An 18,343-nucleotide genomic window follows, 5' to 3' on the forward strand; every position below is an offset into this window, starting at 1 on the left:
TTTCGAAACAGCATCCTCACTTACTCCTGGCCAAAAAACTGTAGCAAAATCAAGTTTCTTTTAAATTAAAACTATGTTGGCTTTCGGACTTTTGTCTCTGCTATTACTTAGAAATGCTTATTTTAAAACTAAAGACTGAACCACATCTTCTCTGTTCTAGATAAATTTGTCCTTACCCCCAAAGTAATGCATACCACTAGATTTATAAGAGGAAAGCCTCGAGGCAACAAGAATGGATAATGGGAAAGATACACCAAATCTTAAATCTCTAAAATGTACCCTGAAGTAAAAGTAGGGATGAATGGCATTTATTCTGTGCCTAGTATGTGCTGAGTGAATAGAATTGTATGGGTAAACAGCAGATACACTTTGACCTTCAGGTACTGTCAAATGCTGAGAGGTATAGACACATACTACAAGTAAGAGGATGACAAGGTAAAATGTGAGACATGCTGGAGGAAAGGTGTAAACACATTATAATTGGAGAATGGATGAGGGCACTGTAAAGTTAGCCGAGAGAAAGGACAAGAGAGAGAGAGACCCGAGGTCAGGCAAGTAAATTTATTAACCTGCCAGACTGCTTCACCACAGTCAGAGGAGGTAGCCCTGAGCTTACAAAGTGAGGGATTTATATGGGGGAGAGAGACCCTGGGGTTGTTTGTCGGTTAACCTTACCACATATCATCTCATGACCAGCTTACAATATAGGAATTTACAAGAGGATATAACTTAGGTTTCTCCATGTTTCTCGTGACCTCCCGATGCCGCCTGTAGGGCTGTAAGCAAGTCTGGTGACCTTGCTGTAGCGCCTGGATAGGGGTCCAGGAATGCAGCTGCAGAGTATTCCCGGTAAGGGTCAACTGCATTGGGTTGGGGTGGGGGAGGTCTGGGGCAGCTTGTCCCTAACATTCCAGGCTTTTAATAGGTAATAGAAGAGGGGTGCCGTTGTCATCTGGCTGCTTCTTGCTGGATAGGGGCAATGGTTGTGGGGAGAGGCTGGGTAGTAGGGACTGCAGTTCCTGGAGCTGTTGGTATTTTTGGAGTAGCATCATATCTTGTACTGTTCCATTGGTGAAGGTTCTAACATGGTCCTGTAAAAACTGGATGAGGAGATGTAAGAGACATGGGCCAAGTGCTAAACGGAAGAAGAGGGTAATGGCAGGGCCTAGGAAGGGCAGTAGCCAGGGTGCTCAGGAGTTACGAAATCACTGGGGCTAGGAATTTGAAAGGCGCTGCCTGATTTCAGAAGATTTTTTTTTTTTTTTAGATGGAGTCTTGCTCTGTCGCCCAGGCTGGAGTGCAGTGCGCGATCTCTGCTCACTGCAAGCTCCACCTCCTGGGTTCATGCTACATGCCATTCTCGTGCCTCAGCTTCCTGAATAGCTGGGGCTACAGGCGGCCACCACCACGCCTGGCTAATTTTTTGTATTTTTAGTAGAGAGTTTCACCATGGGGTTTCACCGTGTTAGCCAAGATGGTCTCAATCTCCTGACCTCGTGATCCGCCCACCTCGGCCTCCCAAAGATCTGGGATTACAGGCGTGAGCCACTGTGCCTGGCCAGAAGCTTTCTCACTTATTCGTCAAGCAGCATCTTGTACTAGTCCTGACTGGTTAGTATAGAAACAGCACTCTTCTCCTAAAAAGATGCACAGTCTGCCTTTCTTGGCAGTGAGAAGATCTAAACCTCAATGGTTTTGAAGTGTCACTGCTGCTTAAAGAGTCTAATTGGAATTGGAGAGCAAGTCTATTTGGGATTGGAAACCCTTTCGTGGGGTTTTGCGAGGGCCTGGTTGGCTTGTTAGTGGAGGAGATGGCGGATGAGGGAGAGTGTTGGGAGGTATTCACCTAGCTGAGAGTTAGAAGGGGGCCTGTTTTGTAAGAGGAAAGGGAGTCCGTACATTAACTCAAATGGACTGGGGAAGCAGGGTGCTTTTTGACTGGCTCTAATGCTGGCCAGTGCTATGAGCAAAAGGGAGGTCCATGGTTTTTGGACTTCAAGAGTGAGTTTGAGTAACTGAGCTGTAAGGATCCCATTTGCCCTTTTGACTTTTCCGGATGACTGGGGCCAGTATGGGATATGGAGACACCACTGGACGCCAAGGGACTGAGAAAACTGTTGAGTGATGTGGGAGATTAAGCTAGGGGACACTGTGTGATTGTATGGAGCAAGGGAGACCAAATCTAGGGATGATTTCTATTACAAGAATTTGGGAGACTTCTGTGATCTTTTCTGAAGAGGTAGGAAATGCTTCTACCCACCAAGAGAAGGTGTCTATAAGAGTAAGACTAAATTTTGTCCTCTTGACGGGATGCATGTGGGTGAAGTCTATTTGCCAGTCCTCCCCTGGGAGTGTTCTTCTGAGCTGATGTGTAGGGATGGAGGGAGAGTGGAGGGCCTTGGGAGGAAGTAACAGAGCATATACAACAGCTTGAGGTTATGTTTCTTAGTGAGGTGAATCGATGGGGGAAGGAGAAATAGGGCAAAGGAGTAGGTATGGGGGTGCCCATTGATATGGAAGGATTGGTGAGGAGATGTCAGAATTTCTTTGGTTTGCTCTTGGGGGAGGACGAGCTTTTGATTTTTGACTATCCAGTCCCCTTGAAAGGAGGCTCCTTGCTGTAGCAGCGAAGCTTTCTTGGTGGGAGAGTTGTTGGGTTGGTTTGCTGGGGTAACGAGGAGGAGGGGGCAAAGGCAGAAGATATGGAGCCTCCTTTAGCTGCCTCATCAGCCTTTCTGGTCCCTCTTGAGATTTCATCCAATCCTGTTTGATGTCCTCAACAGTGTATAACTCCTGCTTTAGCTGGGAGGTGTGCGGCCTGAAGGAGTTGGTAAATAAGGGGGCCATTAGTGATAGGGGTTCCTTTGGCAGTAAGGAATCCTCTCTCTTGCCAGATAACAGCATGGGAACGAGGAATGTGATAGGTATATTTGGAGTCTGTATAAATGTTGACTCGTTTGCCTCTGGAAAGGGTTAGGACCCTGGTGAGAGCTATGAGTTCTGCTTTTTGCGAGGAGGATCCTGAGGGTAGGGGCTTGGCTTCAATTACTTGGTCAAGGGAAGCAACTGCATATCCAGCAATTTGCGGGGAGCCACTGGGCCCGGAAGAGGAGCCATCTATGAACAGTTAGTCATCGGGGTTAGTAAGAGACTCAGAGGAAATGCTTGGGAAATGTGGCTGCACATGGTCCAGGATATCGGTGCAAGAATGAGTAGGAGGGGAAGAGGATATGGGGACTAAGGATGCTGGGTTGAGGGGAGCACTTCTGGCAAGACTGAATTTGGGATATTTAATAAAGAGGGCCTGGAGTAATTTAATCTTGGAAGGAGGAAGGGAGCTTAATGCTCGGGAGGAGAGGAGATCTTGTAGATTATGAGAACTGTGGACGGTGGTATTCTGGCTGAAAGTTAGTTTCCTGCTTTCTAGAGCTAAGCTGGCCACCGCTTCTAGTGCTTTAAGGCAGGTTGGCCACCCTTTGACTGTGTTATCTAGTTGTTTAGAGAGGTAAGCTACAGGGGCAAAGGAAGGAGGATTTCCTTTCTGTTGTCCTAAGACACCGAGGGCTATTCCTCAGCTTTCAGCAGTTATGGAGAGTGAAAGGTTGGGAGATATCAAGTAAGGACGGAGCTGACACAGTGACAAGAGCAGTTTGGAGTTTGTGGAAGCTGGGGAGTATGTTATGTGAGGGGTTTAGGGGTTCATTGAGAGAGCCTTTGGCCGCTTCATAGAGGGGATGAGCTAGGAGGGCAAAGTTGGAAATCCATATTCTAGAGAAGCCTGCTAGCCCTAGGAAGGAAGGGATTTCCCTTTTGTAGGAGGGTGGGGGTCGATTTTCTTTTAATGCTGCCCCGGCTGGAGTCATAGCCTGGGCCCCAGGGGAAAGTTGAATTCCTAAGTAGGTCACCATAGAGGTGGAGACTTGGGCCTTGGAGGGGGAGACCCTATACCCTTTGAGAGGAAGAAAGTTTAAGAGAGTAGCGGCCATGTGAGTTTGAGAGTCTTTTAGAGAGGGGCTGCAAAGAAGAAGGTCATCCATGTATTGAAGAAGACGACTGGGAGACAGGTTTAAGGAAGTGAGGTCTCTGGCTAGAGCTTGTCTGAAGAAGTGAGGGCTATCCCTGAAGCCCTGAGGGAGGACAGTCCATGTGAGTTATAGTGACTGGAGGGTGACAGGGTCAGTCCAGGTGAAAGCAAATAGGTTTTGGGAATCAGGGTGTAGGGAAATGGTAAAGAAGGCATCCTTCAGGTCAGTTTTGGTGTAGTGGGTGGTGTTGGCGGGGACGAGAGAGAGAAGTGTATAGGGGTTAGGGACTATGGGATGAATAGGGAGGACAGCCTGAATGATGGCTCGGAGGTCGTGAACAAGTCGGTATGAGCCATCAGACTTTTTAACAGGGAGGAAGGCGTGTTATATGGAGAGTGTGTTGGTCTAAGAAGACTGCGTGAGCAGAGCTTGTTTATGATGGGCTGTAGGCCCTTTTGGTGGGTTAGAGAGATGGGATACTGAGGAACGTTGGGAAATTTGGAGGGGTCTTTTAACTGGATTTTGATAGGGTCATGGTGAGCCGCTATGGAAGGGTTAATGAGAGAGGCAGGAAGTGGGTACTGGGGAGAGGGGTCAGGAGCTGGACTAGCGGAGAGGAGCAGGAGGGGCCTCTGGTTGAGGGGGGCAAGAAAAGGTGATAGTAGCTTTGACTTTGGCTGAAAGGTCTCAGTCTAGAATGGGGGTGGGGCAACGAAGCATGACAAGGAAAGAGTGTGAGAAAACAGCATCAAACAGGAAACAAGTAAGAGGTGTGGTGGCAAGTGGACATGAGATGAGTCTGTCAACACCCACAACTGAGACCTGAGAGGGATGAGTGGGTCCTGAGAACTCAGGCAAAGCTGAGTAGGTGGTCCCACTATCAATGAAAAAAGAGATCGGCTTACCTGCTACTAGTAGAGTTACCCTGGGCTCTGATGCAGTGATGGCAGTGGGAGCTGGGCGCCAGGGGCCAGGGACCCTGGGCCTCATCAGTCTTCAGTGGCTAGGCCAAGGAGCTGTGGGAGTGCAAGCAATTCTTCACTTTTTGTCTTGTTGAAGGATTGGTGGCTCTGAGAAGCAGGCTTGTCTATCCATCTGTTGAGAGGACAGTCAGACTTCCAGTGGCCTGTCTACTGGCAGACTGGGCAAGGGCTCTTCAGCACTCATTGGTTGGGACATCCCTGCATCCAGTGGCCTTCTTTGCCGCACTTAAAACAAGGCCCAGGAGGGTTGCTGCTATCGGGTCTTTTGTGCCCTTGGGTACTATGGCTAGGCTGACGGATAGCCACTGCTAGAAGCTGGTATTTAGCACAATCTCTTTGGGCTTTATCTAATTTATTTTGCTCATCCTGTTATTAAAGACTTTGAAAGCCAGGTTAAGGAGGTCTTGTTGTGGGGTTTGAGGACCATCTTAAGCCTTTTTAAGTTTGTGGCAGATGTCGGAGGTAGACTGGAAAATAAAATGAGCTTTAAGAACAACAGTTCCTTCTCAGGAGGCGGGTTCGATGTGGGTATATTTTTGGAGAGCCTCTGTAAGGCGGGAAAGGGATTGGGCAGGATTTTCATCTGCCTTTTGGGAAATTACTTTAAGTTTTTCAAAATTTACAGCCCATGGGCAGCTTTGTTAAGGCCTGCAATGAGGCAAGTAATCATATGGCTACAGTATGCTCGGCCAGGGTCTGTGGGTTGGTATTCCCAGGAAGGCTCTTCCTGGGGAACAGCAGCAGCTCCTACGGGCTTAGTAGGATCCTGCCGATGAAGATCATCGGCATATGCCTGTGCTGCGAACCACACTCTTTCCTTCTCTTTTGGAAGGAGGGTAGAAGAAAGGATAAAGTAGAGAGCATGCCAAGTGAGTTCATAAGATTGAGTAAGATATTTAAACTCTTTGATATAAGTATCGGGATCGGAGAAGGACCCAAGACATTCTTCAATCTGTATGAGATCGTAGAAGGAGAAAGGGACGTGGACATGGACGATGCCCTCGGCTCCTGCTACTTCCCGGAGAGGAAGCAAGGGAGCTGGTTGCTGAGCACGTTGGGCCTGAGAGCGGGTGAGGGGCGGAGGCAGAGAGGACTCAGAGTCAGAAGCAGGCTGGTTGGAGAGAGCAGGGGAGAGGGGTAGAGCCGGAGAATGGACATGCAGTGGAGGATCATGATGCTGTCGGGGAGGGAGAAAATCCATGGGGTTAAAGGAAGAAGAGTCATTGGCTGGGGCTGTGGGTGGGGTGGCAGGAGATCAATCAGGATTTGAGCTGGCAAGTAGGATTTGGAAACTAGAGCAGGACTGGCAGAGAGAAGGGTGGTTACGGAGAATGAAGAAAGCCTGAACATAAGGAATCTCAGACCATTTATCATTGCGACGGCAAAAGTTGTCTAAGTCTTTAAGTATATTGAAATAGAAAGCGCCGTTTTTGGGCCATTGGGATCCATTGTCCAATTGGTATTGAGGCCATGCGGTAGTGCAGTAAAAGATAAGCCTGTTAGAACGGATCTCTGAATGGAGGCCGAGAGCCTTGCGATTGCAGAGGAGACACCCAAGGGGGGTGGTCTTGGGAGGGGTAGACAGAGAGACTCCCATAGTGAATGAAGGAGGTGGGGGTAGAGGAAGAAGAGACCACCAATGACAAGGACGAGAGAGGGCGGCCCCTGTCTCATGGGCCTTGTCCGGAATAGAGGAGGTAGCCACCGAGTCAGGCGTCCCTGAAATGGAGGAACCAGAGGCCTGGAGGCCAGAGGAAGCCCTTGGCCCAGCGCTGGGTCTTTTGGGAGTGAAGAGGCGGTCAAGGCTTCCGGGTAATAGGCAAAAGTCTCTCTTACTCACCCCAAGCAGAGGATCTGATGGTGGATGAGGTCACCAACAGTGGGGGAGTCTGAGAGATCCTTCAGGTCTTCAGCGGGTTCAGGAAGGGGAGATTGGCTGGGTAAGGGATGATAGGAGAGAGAGAGGTCGAGAAAGAGAGGGAGTCCTCTAAGGCCGCCCGGCCAGAGCCTATTCCCTCCCTGGGTTTTGGCACCAAAACGTAAGATTAGCCAAGAGAAAGGATGAGAGAGAGAGACCCAGGGTCAGGCAAGTAAGCTTATTATCCTGCCGAGCTGCTCCACCAGTCAGAGGAAGCAGCACTGAGCTTACAGAATGAGGGATTTATATGGGGGAGAGAGACCCTGGGGTTGTTTGTCAGTTAACATTACCACATATCTCGTGACCAGGTTACAATATAGGAATGTACAAGAGGATGTAACTTAGGTTTCTCCATGTTTCTCATGACCTCCCCCATGCCGCCTGGAGGGCTGTAAGCAAGTCTGGTGACCTTGCTATAGCGCCTAGATAAGGGTCCAGGAATGCAGCTGCAGAGTATTCCGGGTAAGGGTCAACTGCATTGGGGTGGAGGTGGGGGTCTGGGGCAGCTTGTCCCTAACATTCCAGGCTTTTAATAGGTAATAGAAGAGGGGCACCATTGTCATCTGGCTGCTTCTTGCTGGATAGGGATGATGGTTGAGGGAAGAGGAGCAGGCACTATGAAAGACAACTCTTAAGATATTACAATTTGTGCTTTAATACTCAGCCATGGTTTCACATTAGAATCATTTGGAAAAGTTTTTTTAAATGCTGGTAACTGACTTGACTCCTGAAGATTCTGAGTTTAAAGTTTTGGAATTTGGTGTTGGGACTTCTTAAGATTCCTTCCCTCCGGGATACCATAATATAATGTACATTGAATGTTGAAAATCACTTCAAGAAAATGTCTAAAGGTGCTGGACAATTCAGGGTCGTATTGTTACCAGTGGAAGGTATCCGAATTACCAGTGGCAAACCCATATGGGTCTGTAGCAACCTCAATTTTTACCTCCTCAGAAGAAAGAATTCGACTGAGGGACATAAGGCAGAGAAAGAGACCAAGACAAGTTTCAGAGCAGGAGTGGAAGTTTATTTTTAAAGGCCTTAGAACAGGAAGGAAAGGAAAGGAACATATGCTTGGAAGAGACCCAAGCAGGCACCAAGGTCAAGTGTGGTGTTTCCTTTGATCCTAGGACTTTATAGATTCCTTTCCCATGATTCTTCCCTTAGGGTGGGCTGCCCGCATGTACAGTGCCCTCCTTACCCTTGGGAGGTGGGCACATGCAGTGTGTCTAGGAAGTCATACACACGCCCACCTGAGGCTTTTTTCCTTTTTCCAGTGGTGTGTCCCCAGAAGGTCATACTCCACCATGTTGTCTCTTCATGCATATCCCCAAGAAGTTGCTTCTTCCTGACGTCTGTGTTCAATTAAGTGCAATAGGTGTGGACCATCAGGAAATGGCCTCCCTGACGTCTGTGTTCACTTCAGTGCAACAGGTGTGGACCATCAGGAAATGCCCTCTTTCTGGTGCCAGCTGCCAATTTATCACTTTTAGAGAGGCAATGTGATCATTGCTGAACCATCAACTGACATTCCTAGTGGTTCGGGGAGGGCCCTCTCCTGCTCCACTCATGCCTGCGTAACTACCTGTAACAATACGCATGAAGAAGTAGTAATTCTTGATGATTGAGCAGTTGAGTCACCGACTTAGGTGGCTGGCAGAAATGCTTTTTGTTAAAGTATGACTATAAGCTTTTTTTTTTTTTTTTTTTTTTCTGGTTTGGCAAACACTTTGACTAGTAAGAGAATATAATTTCACCTGTACTCACTGATGCTATGCAAAGATCCCTCCCAAAACTGTTCATCTGGTCCTGGTGAGTGGCATCACTACCAGCAATCAAGCTAGAATTGTCCAAGTCATTTTCCTTTTCCCTGTCCCTCCACTGCACAGCCAAATGGCATTATTGATCAATCCTATAGGCTTAGACGTTCTAAATATTTATTTCTCCTCCCTCTGTCACCACTGATGTGCCCTAATTCAAATGTAGTTGCTTCCTTTCTGGTCACCAAGCCTTCAGTGGCCCTGCACACCACTCCATTCATCTTGCGTCCTTCATTCAGAGGTAGTTTGAAAAACACACACAATATATTTCAATACATATGTCACTGAAGGATATTGAGTTGTGTGGGCTTTGAGGAAACAGCAAAATAGACATAAAGAAACATTTGTTTATTCAAACAAGTTAAGTCATATTTTAAACTTTTAAAATAAAAAAGGTTCCTGGAGTTATCTCACAAATCATCATTTTTAAACTATACTTAGAGAACCTCTGGGCTAAAGATACATCTTAATGAATTTCTATATTTGGGTAACTAGATCTAAGGGAAAGCTAAACACAGGAAAGACTAAGCCAATAGATGCCAGGAAGAGGAAGTCTGGCCTCATGTTCTCCTTTAATGAAATTTTAGATGTATTTAGAATAATAACTTAGAAAAGGACGAAAGAGTAGCAAGCTTATTATGCTGAATTCTTTGCTCATGTTGAGTCAACATCACATAGGCTGTTTGGGGTGCTCCTTTAAACACAGCCTCTGAAATCTTGCTTTTTCTCAAGGGCACCATTGAGCATTGTTTTATTTTTGCCCTTATTTTCTGTCCTCAAATGATGTCTGGCTGCACTTATTAACTCACCACATAGTTTAAAGAAATTTTAGAAACCTCTGGTTTTCGAGACCAATAATTGGACTCCCCTCCCCAAGTGTGGTTGTTTCTATAAATATCACTTACTTGCTCTTATTTCTTGTAACTAGTGGACCAGACTAACTGCCAGTAACAGATTGTACTTATAGTCTTATTTCTTCCTTTTCCAATTGTGCAGAATAATTTTATTTTTCTTTAATAGTTTGTATATTAAGAGTTAATTATAGTTTCACAAACTTCTGCTAGAGGATGTTCCTATACAACATGTCCATCAGCTTTCTGCCAGAATTTAAGTGGATTTCATTCCAAATTATTTACAAATGGATAATTTCATATTTACAGGGCTTTTTTTTTTAACATTACTTCCCTAAAGAAATATAATATTTAGTGTTGAGTTGTTAAATGCCTTGGGATCTTAAATGGTGAAATAGTTGCCCCTGAAACTGTTTGCTTTACAATTTTCAGTGTCTAGCACACTTAAATCAAGTCAATGAATGGTTTTTAAATTAAATTCTTTTAAAGCATTATACATAAAATAACTTAGATTATAGTGAAAACTTTTTGTTGTAGTAATAGGTATTTACCTATCACATTTATTCAGACTTTTTTTAAGTTTATGAAGGAATTTATTTTTTAAGCCTACTCCCTGGAGGAAACAAAGTAAGTTGAATTATAGAAGAGAGTTTTTTTCAAGCATGGTGCCAACTGAATACAAAGTTTCCTTGTGCCAGAGTGGTGAAGTAGTCATAACTAACTACCTCTGAATAGAGTAAGTGTTGGGCAGTACGATTTATTAATAAAACTACACACACTTCTTTCAGCACAGTAGAGCTCTGTTAAAATGAGATATCCTAAACACATTATCCACACATGGTAGAATATAAATTTTCATATTTGATGAAATACTAAAATTGTGTTTTTAAAGCAAGTTTTAATGTGCTGCTGCCACCACTGAATGAACATTTAATTAGATTAAATAAAAACGGTGTTATCAGGCTGGCACAGTGGCTCACGCCTGTAATCCCAGCACTTTGGGAGGCCAAGGCAGGTGGATCACTTGAGCCCAGGACATCGAGACCAGCCTGGGCAACATGGTAAAACCCCATCTCTACAAAAAAAAAAAAAAAAAAAAAAAAAAGAGTTCACAGCTGTAGTCCCAACTACTCAGAAGGCTGAGGCAGGAGGATTGCTTGAACCTGGAGGCAGAAACTACAGTGAGCTGAGACTGCACCACTGCACTCCAGCCTAGGTGACAGAGCCAGACTCTGTCTCAAATAAAAAGCAAGAGAGAGAGATAGAAAGAAAAAAAAACAGTGTTTTAATTAATAATGACTTGTTAGGCAATCTGACTTTTAGCCATTTACAATTAAAGTTATTATTTTATTAAATTTTTTACCTCAACCATTGAAAATAAGTCTACTAAGTAGGAAAATATGTTACTTGTATGTAAATGGTGGCATAAAATAAGGTGAAAATAAAAAAGAGAACTCAAGTCATTCATTTTCATGCTGAATAAGAAGTTTTCTGTAACCACTTTGCTTAGTAATTTAGTCACCTTTGAGGTAAAAAGAAAACTTCACTTTTAAAGTTTTACTATTTTTGTGAGTATTTCATAGATATGGTTTTACTATTTTAAAGTAAAGTAACTTAGAGAAACTGTGGTCTCTAAGCAATGGTAAGAAATATTTCTATAACTAAATTTACCTCTGAATTGATATGCACATAAAACTCCCAACTCACAGTAATATCATAGAAAATATTCTGGGATCCATAAAATATTGTAGAATCCTATGTTAAATGTTAAATAATAATTATGTTTGTAAAATTATTAAGTTTACATTCACTTTAAAACACATTTTACCAAGCTCCCATAATGTTTTACAGATGCTGATAAAATTTACTATGATTTTATATAATCTCATTGAAGTAGATGAGAGGTCACTTATACAACTAAGGTAATAAAAATATAAACATCTGTTAAATGATTATGCAACTACAAAGTAAGTTAGTTGTGAAACCTTGCTAATAAATCTGAAAAATTCTAGAGAGCTAAATTCTGATCTACTTCTTATCTTTCACTTTAATGTAAAATATAATTATTAGAAGTCTGTATTCTCAAACTTGCAGAGAAAATAATTGCTCGCAAAATATCATGGAATAAGACTGGAAGACGAATCTGAGCAAAACACTAGTTTGTATTTCATGGTGTGTGTGTGTATACGTGTGTGTGTGTGTGTGTGTGTGTGTGTGTATATATCACATTTTCTTTATCCACTCATTGATTGATGGGCATTTGAGCTGGTCCCATATTCTTGCAATTGTAAATTGTGCTGCCATAAACATGTGTGTGCAAGTATCTTTTTTATATAATGACTTCTTTTATTCTGGGTAGATACCTATTAGTGGAATTGCTGGGTCAAACAGTAGATCTACTTTTAGTTTGTTAAGGAATCTCCACGCTGTTTTCCATAGTGGTCGTTACTACTTTACATTCCCACCAACAGTATAAAAGCGTTCCCTTTTCACCACGCCCACACCAACATCTATTATTTTTTATTTTTTCATTATGACCATTCTTGCAGGAGTGAGGTGGTATTGTCTTGTGGTTTTGATTTGCATTTCTCTGATAATTAGTGAAGTTGAGCATTTTTTCATGTTTGTTGCCATTTGTGTATCTTCTTTTAAGAACTGTCTATTCATGTCCTTAGCCCACTTTTTGATGGGATTGTTTCTTGCTGATGTGTTTGAGTTCTTTGTAGTTCTTGATATTAGTCCTTTGTCAAATGCATAGTTTCCTAATATTTTCTCCCATTCTGTGGGTTGTATGTTGACTCTTGATTCTTTCTTTTGCTGTGAAGAAGCTTTTTAGTGTAATTAAGTACCATCTATTTACCTTTGTTTTTGTTGCATTTGCTTTGGGTTCATGAAGTCTTTGCCTAAGCCAATGTCTAGAAAGGTTTTTCCAATGTTATTTTCTAGAATCTTTATGGTTTCAGGTCTTAGATTTAGGTCTATTCATCCATAAAGAGGAATGAAATAATGGCATTCACAGCACCCTGGATAGAATTGGAGACTATTATTCTAAGTGAAGTAACTCAGGAATGGAAAACCAAACATATGTTCTCACTGATACGTGGGAGCTAAGATATAAGGATGCAAAGGCATAAGAATAATACATTGGACACTGGGGACTCAGGGGAAAGGATGAGGGATGGTAAGGGATAAAAGACTGCACATTGGGTACACTGTACACTGCTCGGGTGATGGGAGCACCAAAATCTCAGAAATCACCACTAAAGAACTTATTCATCTAAATAAATACCACCTGTTCCCAAAAAATCTATTGAAATTAAAAATTTAAAACAAAAACAAAGATACATGTAGGAAAAAATATTCTGATTTATAGGGTCAATGTTTCTCTGTCATGAGTCAAGTATAAGTAAAATGTTTTCAAAACAAAAACACTAGTTTGTGCTAAACAGAAAAGTCTGCTGAGTTGCATTGGATAATTAGATGTTACAGATTCCCTATCGTGCACAACAAGTGTGGTGTGCTCAGAGTACATCATACCTGGTGTGCACTGGTTGAATACTAGAATCACCTGGGGAGCTTTTAATAAACACAGCTGCCCAGAACACACCTGAGATTTCCTAAAGATAGAACTCACATCTTTGTATTTTTAAAAATTACCTTGCTACTCCATTATCTGATTTTAATGGTCAATGGCTAAGAGCTGACTGATCAGTGGGAGTCCTTTATTTTCACTCTTTCTAACTGCTAACTTTGTCATGGTATTCAAATGACCTCCACATGTGAGCCTCATATTCCAATGCCCAAATGTAGAAAAGAGGTTAAAAAGAAACAGTAGAAGTGCACTATTCTTTTAGAAATAATTTAAAGTTTTACTATTTTTGTGAGTATTTCCTAGATATGGTTTTACTATACTTTGACCTTTGACCATGCCCTTTGACCATACAAAATAACTGCATTCAATTCTTGAGAGAAAAAGATTGCTAGACATAGTCCTTTTGATTTTATTTCTTATAAAGTTTTGCATTCCTAAAATGCGTGTTTTATTCTTAAGGAAGACTGTGGACTAGGTAATCAGGAATGTTAAGCAGCAGTCATAGAGACTGTTGCAAGCCCACTTTGTTCAGAATGGTGCTTCCAGTATCTACAAGAGAGGCTGCCCCATTTTAGTCACTCAGTAAACCATTTTTTGAGTGAAGAAATGACTCTGGGCTGGAAATGTAATCAGAGAAAAGAGTCCATTTCTCTGAATGTTTTCTTGTGCTATTTCTAATTTATTTACTCTTTTGAAAAATTGCAAACACACTATCAAATACCCAGAGAGTGGCAGCCTAGCTCCATTTCCCTCACACTTAACCACAACTCTACATGGCTGACTAGATGAAATGTGTGTGGGAATGTTGTGAAAACTAAGCACAGTGCAAATGTATTAGCCAATTTTTCTACCTGTCCATCTCTCCTTGCTAGTTTTTTCTTATTTATCTGTGTGTCCCCAGCATAATAAGCACCTAGAAATGTATGTGACATGAAAACAAACAAAAAAATCACTGACTTAGATACAGTAAACATTGAAGGCTTTCTTTCTGCATATGCATGCCCTCTGAATCTCTTAAAACTGTTTATCTTTTTTTTTGTGCAAACACAGAGACAGAGCTTGTGTTTTTGTTTCTACTTTAACGTAATTATATTATTCTATGTCTTTATTGTATTCTTGATGATATACCTTCACTAATTTTCTACATCAGTATTTAAACATTTTCCTTAATTTTTAACTACTGAAGAGGAGTAGACAGCATTCATGCAATGACATTTATTTAGCCATCCTCTTATTGATGGCCATTTGTTTTGTTTCTTATCTGGGGAAGTCGGTAGAGCATGAGACTCTTAATCGCAGGGTGCTGGGTTTGAGCCCCACGTTGGGCACCAGATATCATGGGAACCCGCCACCAATATTTCAAAGTAGGTTATTTCTATTTTTCATAAGTGTCGGCCTGCTGAGAAATAAAGAGAAAGAGTACAAAGAGAGGAATTTTACAGCTGGGCCTCCGAGGGTGACATCACATATCAGTAGGACCATGATGCCCACCTGAGCCTTAAAGCCAGCAAGTTTTATTAAGGATTTCAAAAGGGGAGGGTGTGCAAGAACAGAGAGTAGGTCACAAAGCTCACATGCTTCAAAGGACAGAAAGGAAACAAAGATCACATGCTTCTGAGGAAACAAAACAAAAGGCAAAACAGAACTACTGATAAGGGTCTGTGTTCAGCTGTGCACGTTTTGTCTTGATAAACATCTTAAACAGCAGAAAACAGTGTTCGAGAGCAGAGAACCAGTCTGACCAAAAATTTGCCAGGCTGGAATTTCCCAATCCTAGTAAGCCTGAGGATAGTTCAGGAGACCAGGGCATACTTCAGTCCTTATCTCAACCACATAAGATAGACACTCCCAGAGTGGCCATTTATAGACCTCCCCCCAGGAGGAACCCTTTCCTAGGGTCTTAATATTTATATTCCTTGCTAGGAAAAGAATTTAACGATATCTCTCCTACTTGCAGGTCCGTTTATAGGCTCTCTGCAAGAAGGAAAATATTGCTCTTTTTGCCTGACCCTGCAGGCAGTCAGACCTTATGGTTGTCTTCCATTGTTCCCTAAAAATTGCTGTTATTCTGTTCTTTTTCAAGCTGCACTGATTTCATATTGTTCAAACACACATGTTTTACAATCAATTTGTACAGTTAACACAACTATAGTGGTCCAGAGGTGACGTACATCTTCAGCTTACGAAGATAACAGGATTAAGAGATTAAGACAGGCATAAGAAATTATAAGAGTATTATTTGGGAAGTGATAAATGTCCATGAAATCTTCACATTTATGTTTCTCTGCTGTGGCTCCAGTCGGTCCCTCCGTTCGGGGTCCCTGACTTCCTGCAACAGTTTCTTTTGTTTTTATATCTCATGTTTGAATATTTCTGTATTATAGATTCCTATAAATTGAATTTCTTGACATTAAAAGCACATTTATTTATTTACTTATTTATCTGAGACAGAGTCTCGCTCTGTCCCCCAGGTTAGAGTGCAGTGGCGTGATCTCATGAATGGTTCAAGCCATTCTTCTGCCTCAGCCTTCTGAGTACCTGGGACTACAGGAACCTGCCACCACACCTGGCTAATTTTTTGTATTTTTAGTAGAGACAGGGTTTCACCATGTTAGCCAGGATGGTCTCGATCTCCTGACCTTGTGATCTGCCCACCTTGGCCTCCCAAAGTGCTGGGATTACAGGCATGAACCACTGCACCCGGCCTTAAATTTTTTTATAATGATGCCAAACTACCCTTAAAAAACCTGTGTCAGTTTATACCACCCAAATAGTGGATGATAATGCCCATTCCCACAGCCCCTCCAGTTCTGGTTGTTATTCAACTTCTCTTTCTTTCTTTTGGTAAACAATGTTAATGGAGGATATAATTTTTTATTATTATTTTCCATTTGTATCTGTATACCTTCTGGACACTATACTAAAATCTACAATCTAAAATATATAGTAGTTTAATCTAAATGGTAGCTAATATAATTGCTACAATATATCACCTGGTTATTCTGTTTCTACTTTTTCATGTTTTGATGTTAAAGTTTAATTTTAACAGTTAAGTATCAAATTTTCCCTATGTATCACAATTTATATGACTATTATCCTATTCTTGAACAATTAATGCCTTTCCACGGCCTCACCAATATAGTCACATAGCAATGAGCACCCTTATATGTGTGTTTTTTTTCTCCTTTTATGAATTATTTATTAAAGTAAGTGCCAGATAGTGATATTACTGGGACAGTATCAATCTTTTTATTGCTCTTGATAAGAATTGTTAAATTGCTTTACATATATTAATTATCTTGATTTAGCCATTCCACAATGTATACATATATCAAAACATCATGTTATACACAATAAATATATACAATATGTATTTGTCAATTTAAAAACATGAATAGTTTTACAAAAGTGTTATATTAATTTTATGATCATCAAGAGTATCTTAACAGATTCTTGACTTCTTTTCTGAAGTGTGATATATTTATTATTTCAAATTTTATCCATATGTTTACTTTTATAAATTGTAATTTATAGATTATATACACAGAGAAAGGTGATATATATATTATATTTTCCATGCTTAAAAACTGCTTACTTTGTAATGCTAACTGAAAGCAGCAGAATGCAGAGTGAAGTATAACAATTATGTATACACCTTAACAACAGGTCATTTAATTTTCCTTTTTCTTTCCTAATTAATCAAAGTATTACACTGAGGCTAAATGTCTTCCTCATATTCTTAGGGTCAACAGATCTCTCTCTTTCTTTTAGAAAATTTATCAGTGGTGTGGTTCCTCATGCAACAAATATGAACGTCTGAAGGCAAACCAGGTAGCTACTGGCATTCGTTACAATGAAAGGAAAGGAAGGTCTGAACTAATTGTCGTGGAAGAAGGAAGTGAACCCTCAGAACTTATAAAGGTATTGTGATTCCTGTTGTTTGTTAAAGGGTTACCTCTCCAACTCTGTGTGTGTGTGTGTGTGTGTGTGTATAAGGCGGCAGGGTGGTGAAGAAGGGGAAAGAGATTCAACACAGTTTTCAATAGTGAGCCTAGCTACAATTAGCAAGAGGAAACAACAGGGTTATCTAAGTGATGGAGCTGGGAAAACAGAAAGTCATGACTTTCTCTCACTGTTGGTGTCACTATCAAAGGAAACTCTGGTCCTATCTTCTATAGTATATGAGGAGAAACAAATGAGTGGCACTTCTGAAATTGACTATAAGAATGTATTTTGGAAGGAAGACAATATTAATAGTTCTTAATTTTTTTTTTTTTTTTTTTGAGACGGAGTCTCGCTCTGTCGCCCAGGCTGGAGTGCAGTAGCCGGATCTCAGCTCACTGCAAGCTCTGCCTCCCGGGTTCACGCCATTCTCCTGCCTCAGCCTCCCGAGTAGCTGGGACTACAGGCGCCCACCACCTCGCCCGGCTAGTTTTTTGTATTTTTTTAGTAGAGACGGGGTTTCACCGTGTTAGCCAGGATGGTCTCGATCTCCCGACCTCGTGATCCGCCCGTCTCGGCCTCCCAAAGTGCTGGGATTACAGGCTTGAGCCACCGCGCCCGGCCAATAGTTCTTTCATCTATTCTTCTGGGCTTCTCAGGGTTTTACTGTTTGTTTGTTTGTTCGTTCGTTTGTTTGATTTTGAGACGGAGTCTCGCTCTGTTGCCCAGGCTGGAGTGCAGTGATGCAATCTCTTCTCACTGCAAGCTCCGCCTCCTGGGTTCACACCATTCTCCTGCCTCAGTTTCCCAAGTAGCTGGGACTACAGGTGCCCACCACCACACCCAGCTAATTATTTGTATTTTTGGCAGACAGGGCTTCACAGTGTTAGCCAGGATGGTCTCGAACTCCTGACCTCATGATCTGCTTACCTCAGCCTCCCAAAGTGCTGGGATTACAGGCATAAGCCACTGCGCCCAGCCTTCTCAGGGTTTTTTTCAAACACGGCGGTTTTCTTCAATTTTAAAATTAATAGTTGCAGGTTGAGTATCCCTTTTCCAAAGTGTATGGGACCAGAAGTGTTTCAGGGTTTGAATTTCCAGCAGTTTGGAAATATTTGTATATACAAAATGTTACATCTTGGGGAGGGGAGTCAAATCTACACATGAAATTCATTTATGTTTCATATACACCTTACATGCACAGCCTAAAGA

General features: G+C 42.0%; 1 protein-coding gene and 1 long non-coding RNA gene across 2 annotated transcripts in view; one reads left to right on the plus strand and one right to left on the minus strand.

Moving 5' to 3' along the window:
- Positions 1-18,343, plus strand: part of SCIN (scinderin) — an 86,601-nt gene that overhangs the window by 19,066 nt on the left and 49,192 nt on the right. Inside the window, exon 4 of the mRNA XM_050785370.1 lies at positions 16,961-17,110. Coding sequence (XP_050641327.1) covers positions 16,961-17,110 — 150 coding nt within the window. The remainder of the gene's footprint in view (positions 1-16,960; positions 17,111-18,343) is intronic.
- On the minus strand, positions 445-6,982 carry LOC126951324 (uncharacterized). The gene is made up of 2 exons (XR_007724432.1): positions 6,849-6,982; positions 445-1,100 (listed from the first exon to the last, which is right to left on the minus strand). It is a non-coding gene; the product is annotated as an uncharacterized LOC126951324 (long non-coding RNA).

This window comes from Macaca thibetana, chromosome 3 (genome assembly GCF_024542745.1).
Source record: "Macaca thibetana thibetana isolate TM-01 chromosome 3, ASM2454274v1, whole genome shotgun sequence".
NCBI lineage: Eukaryota > Metazoa > Chordata > Mammalia > Primates > Cercopithecidae > Macaca > Macaca thibetana.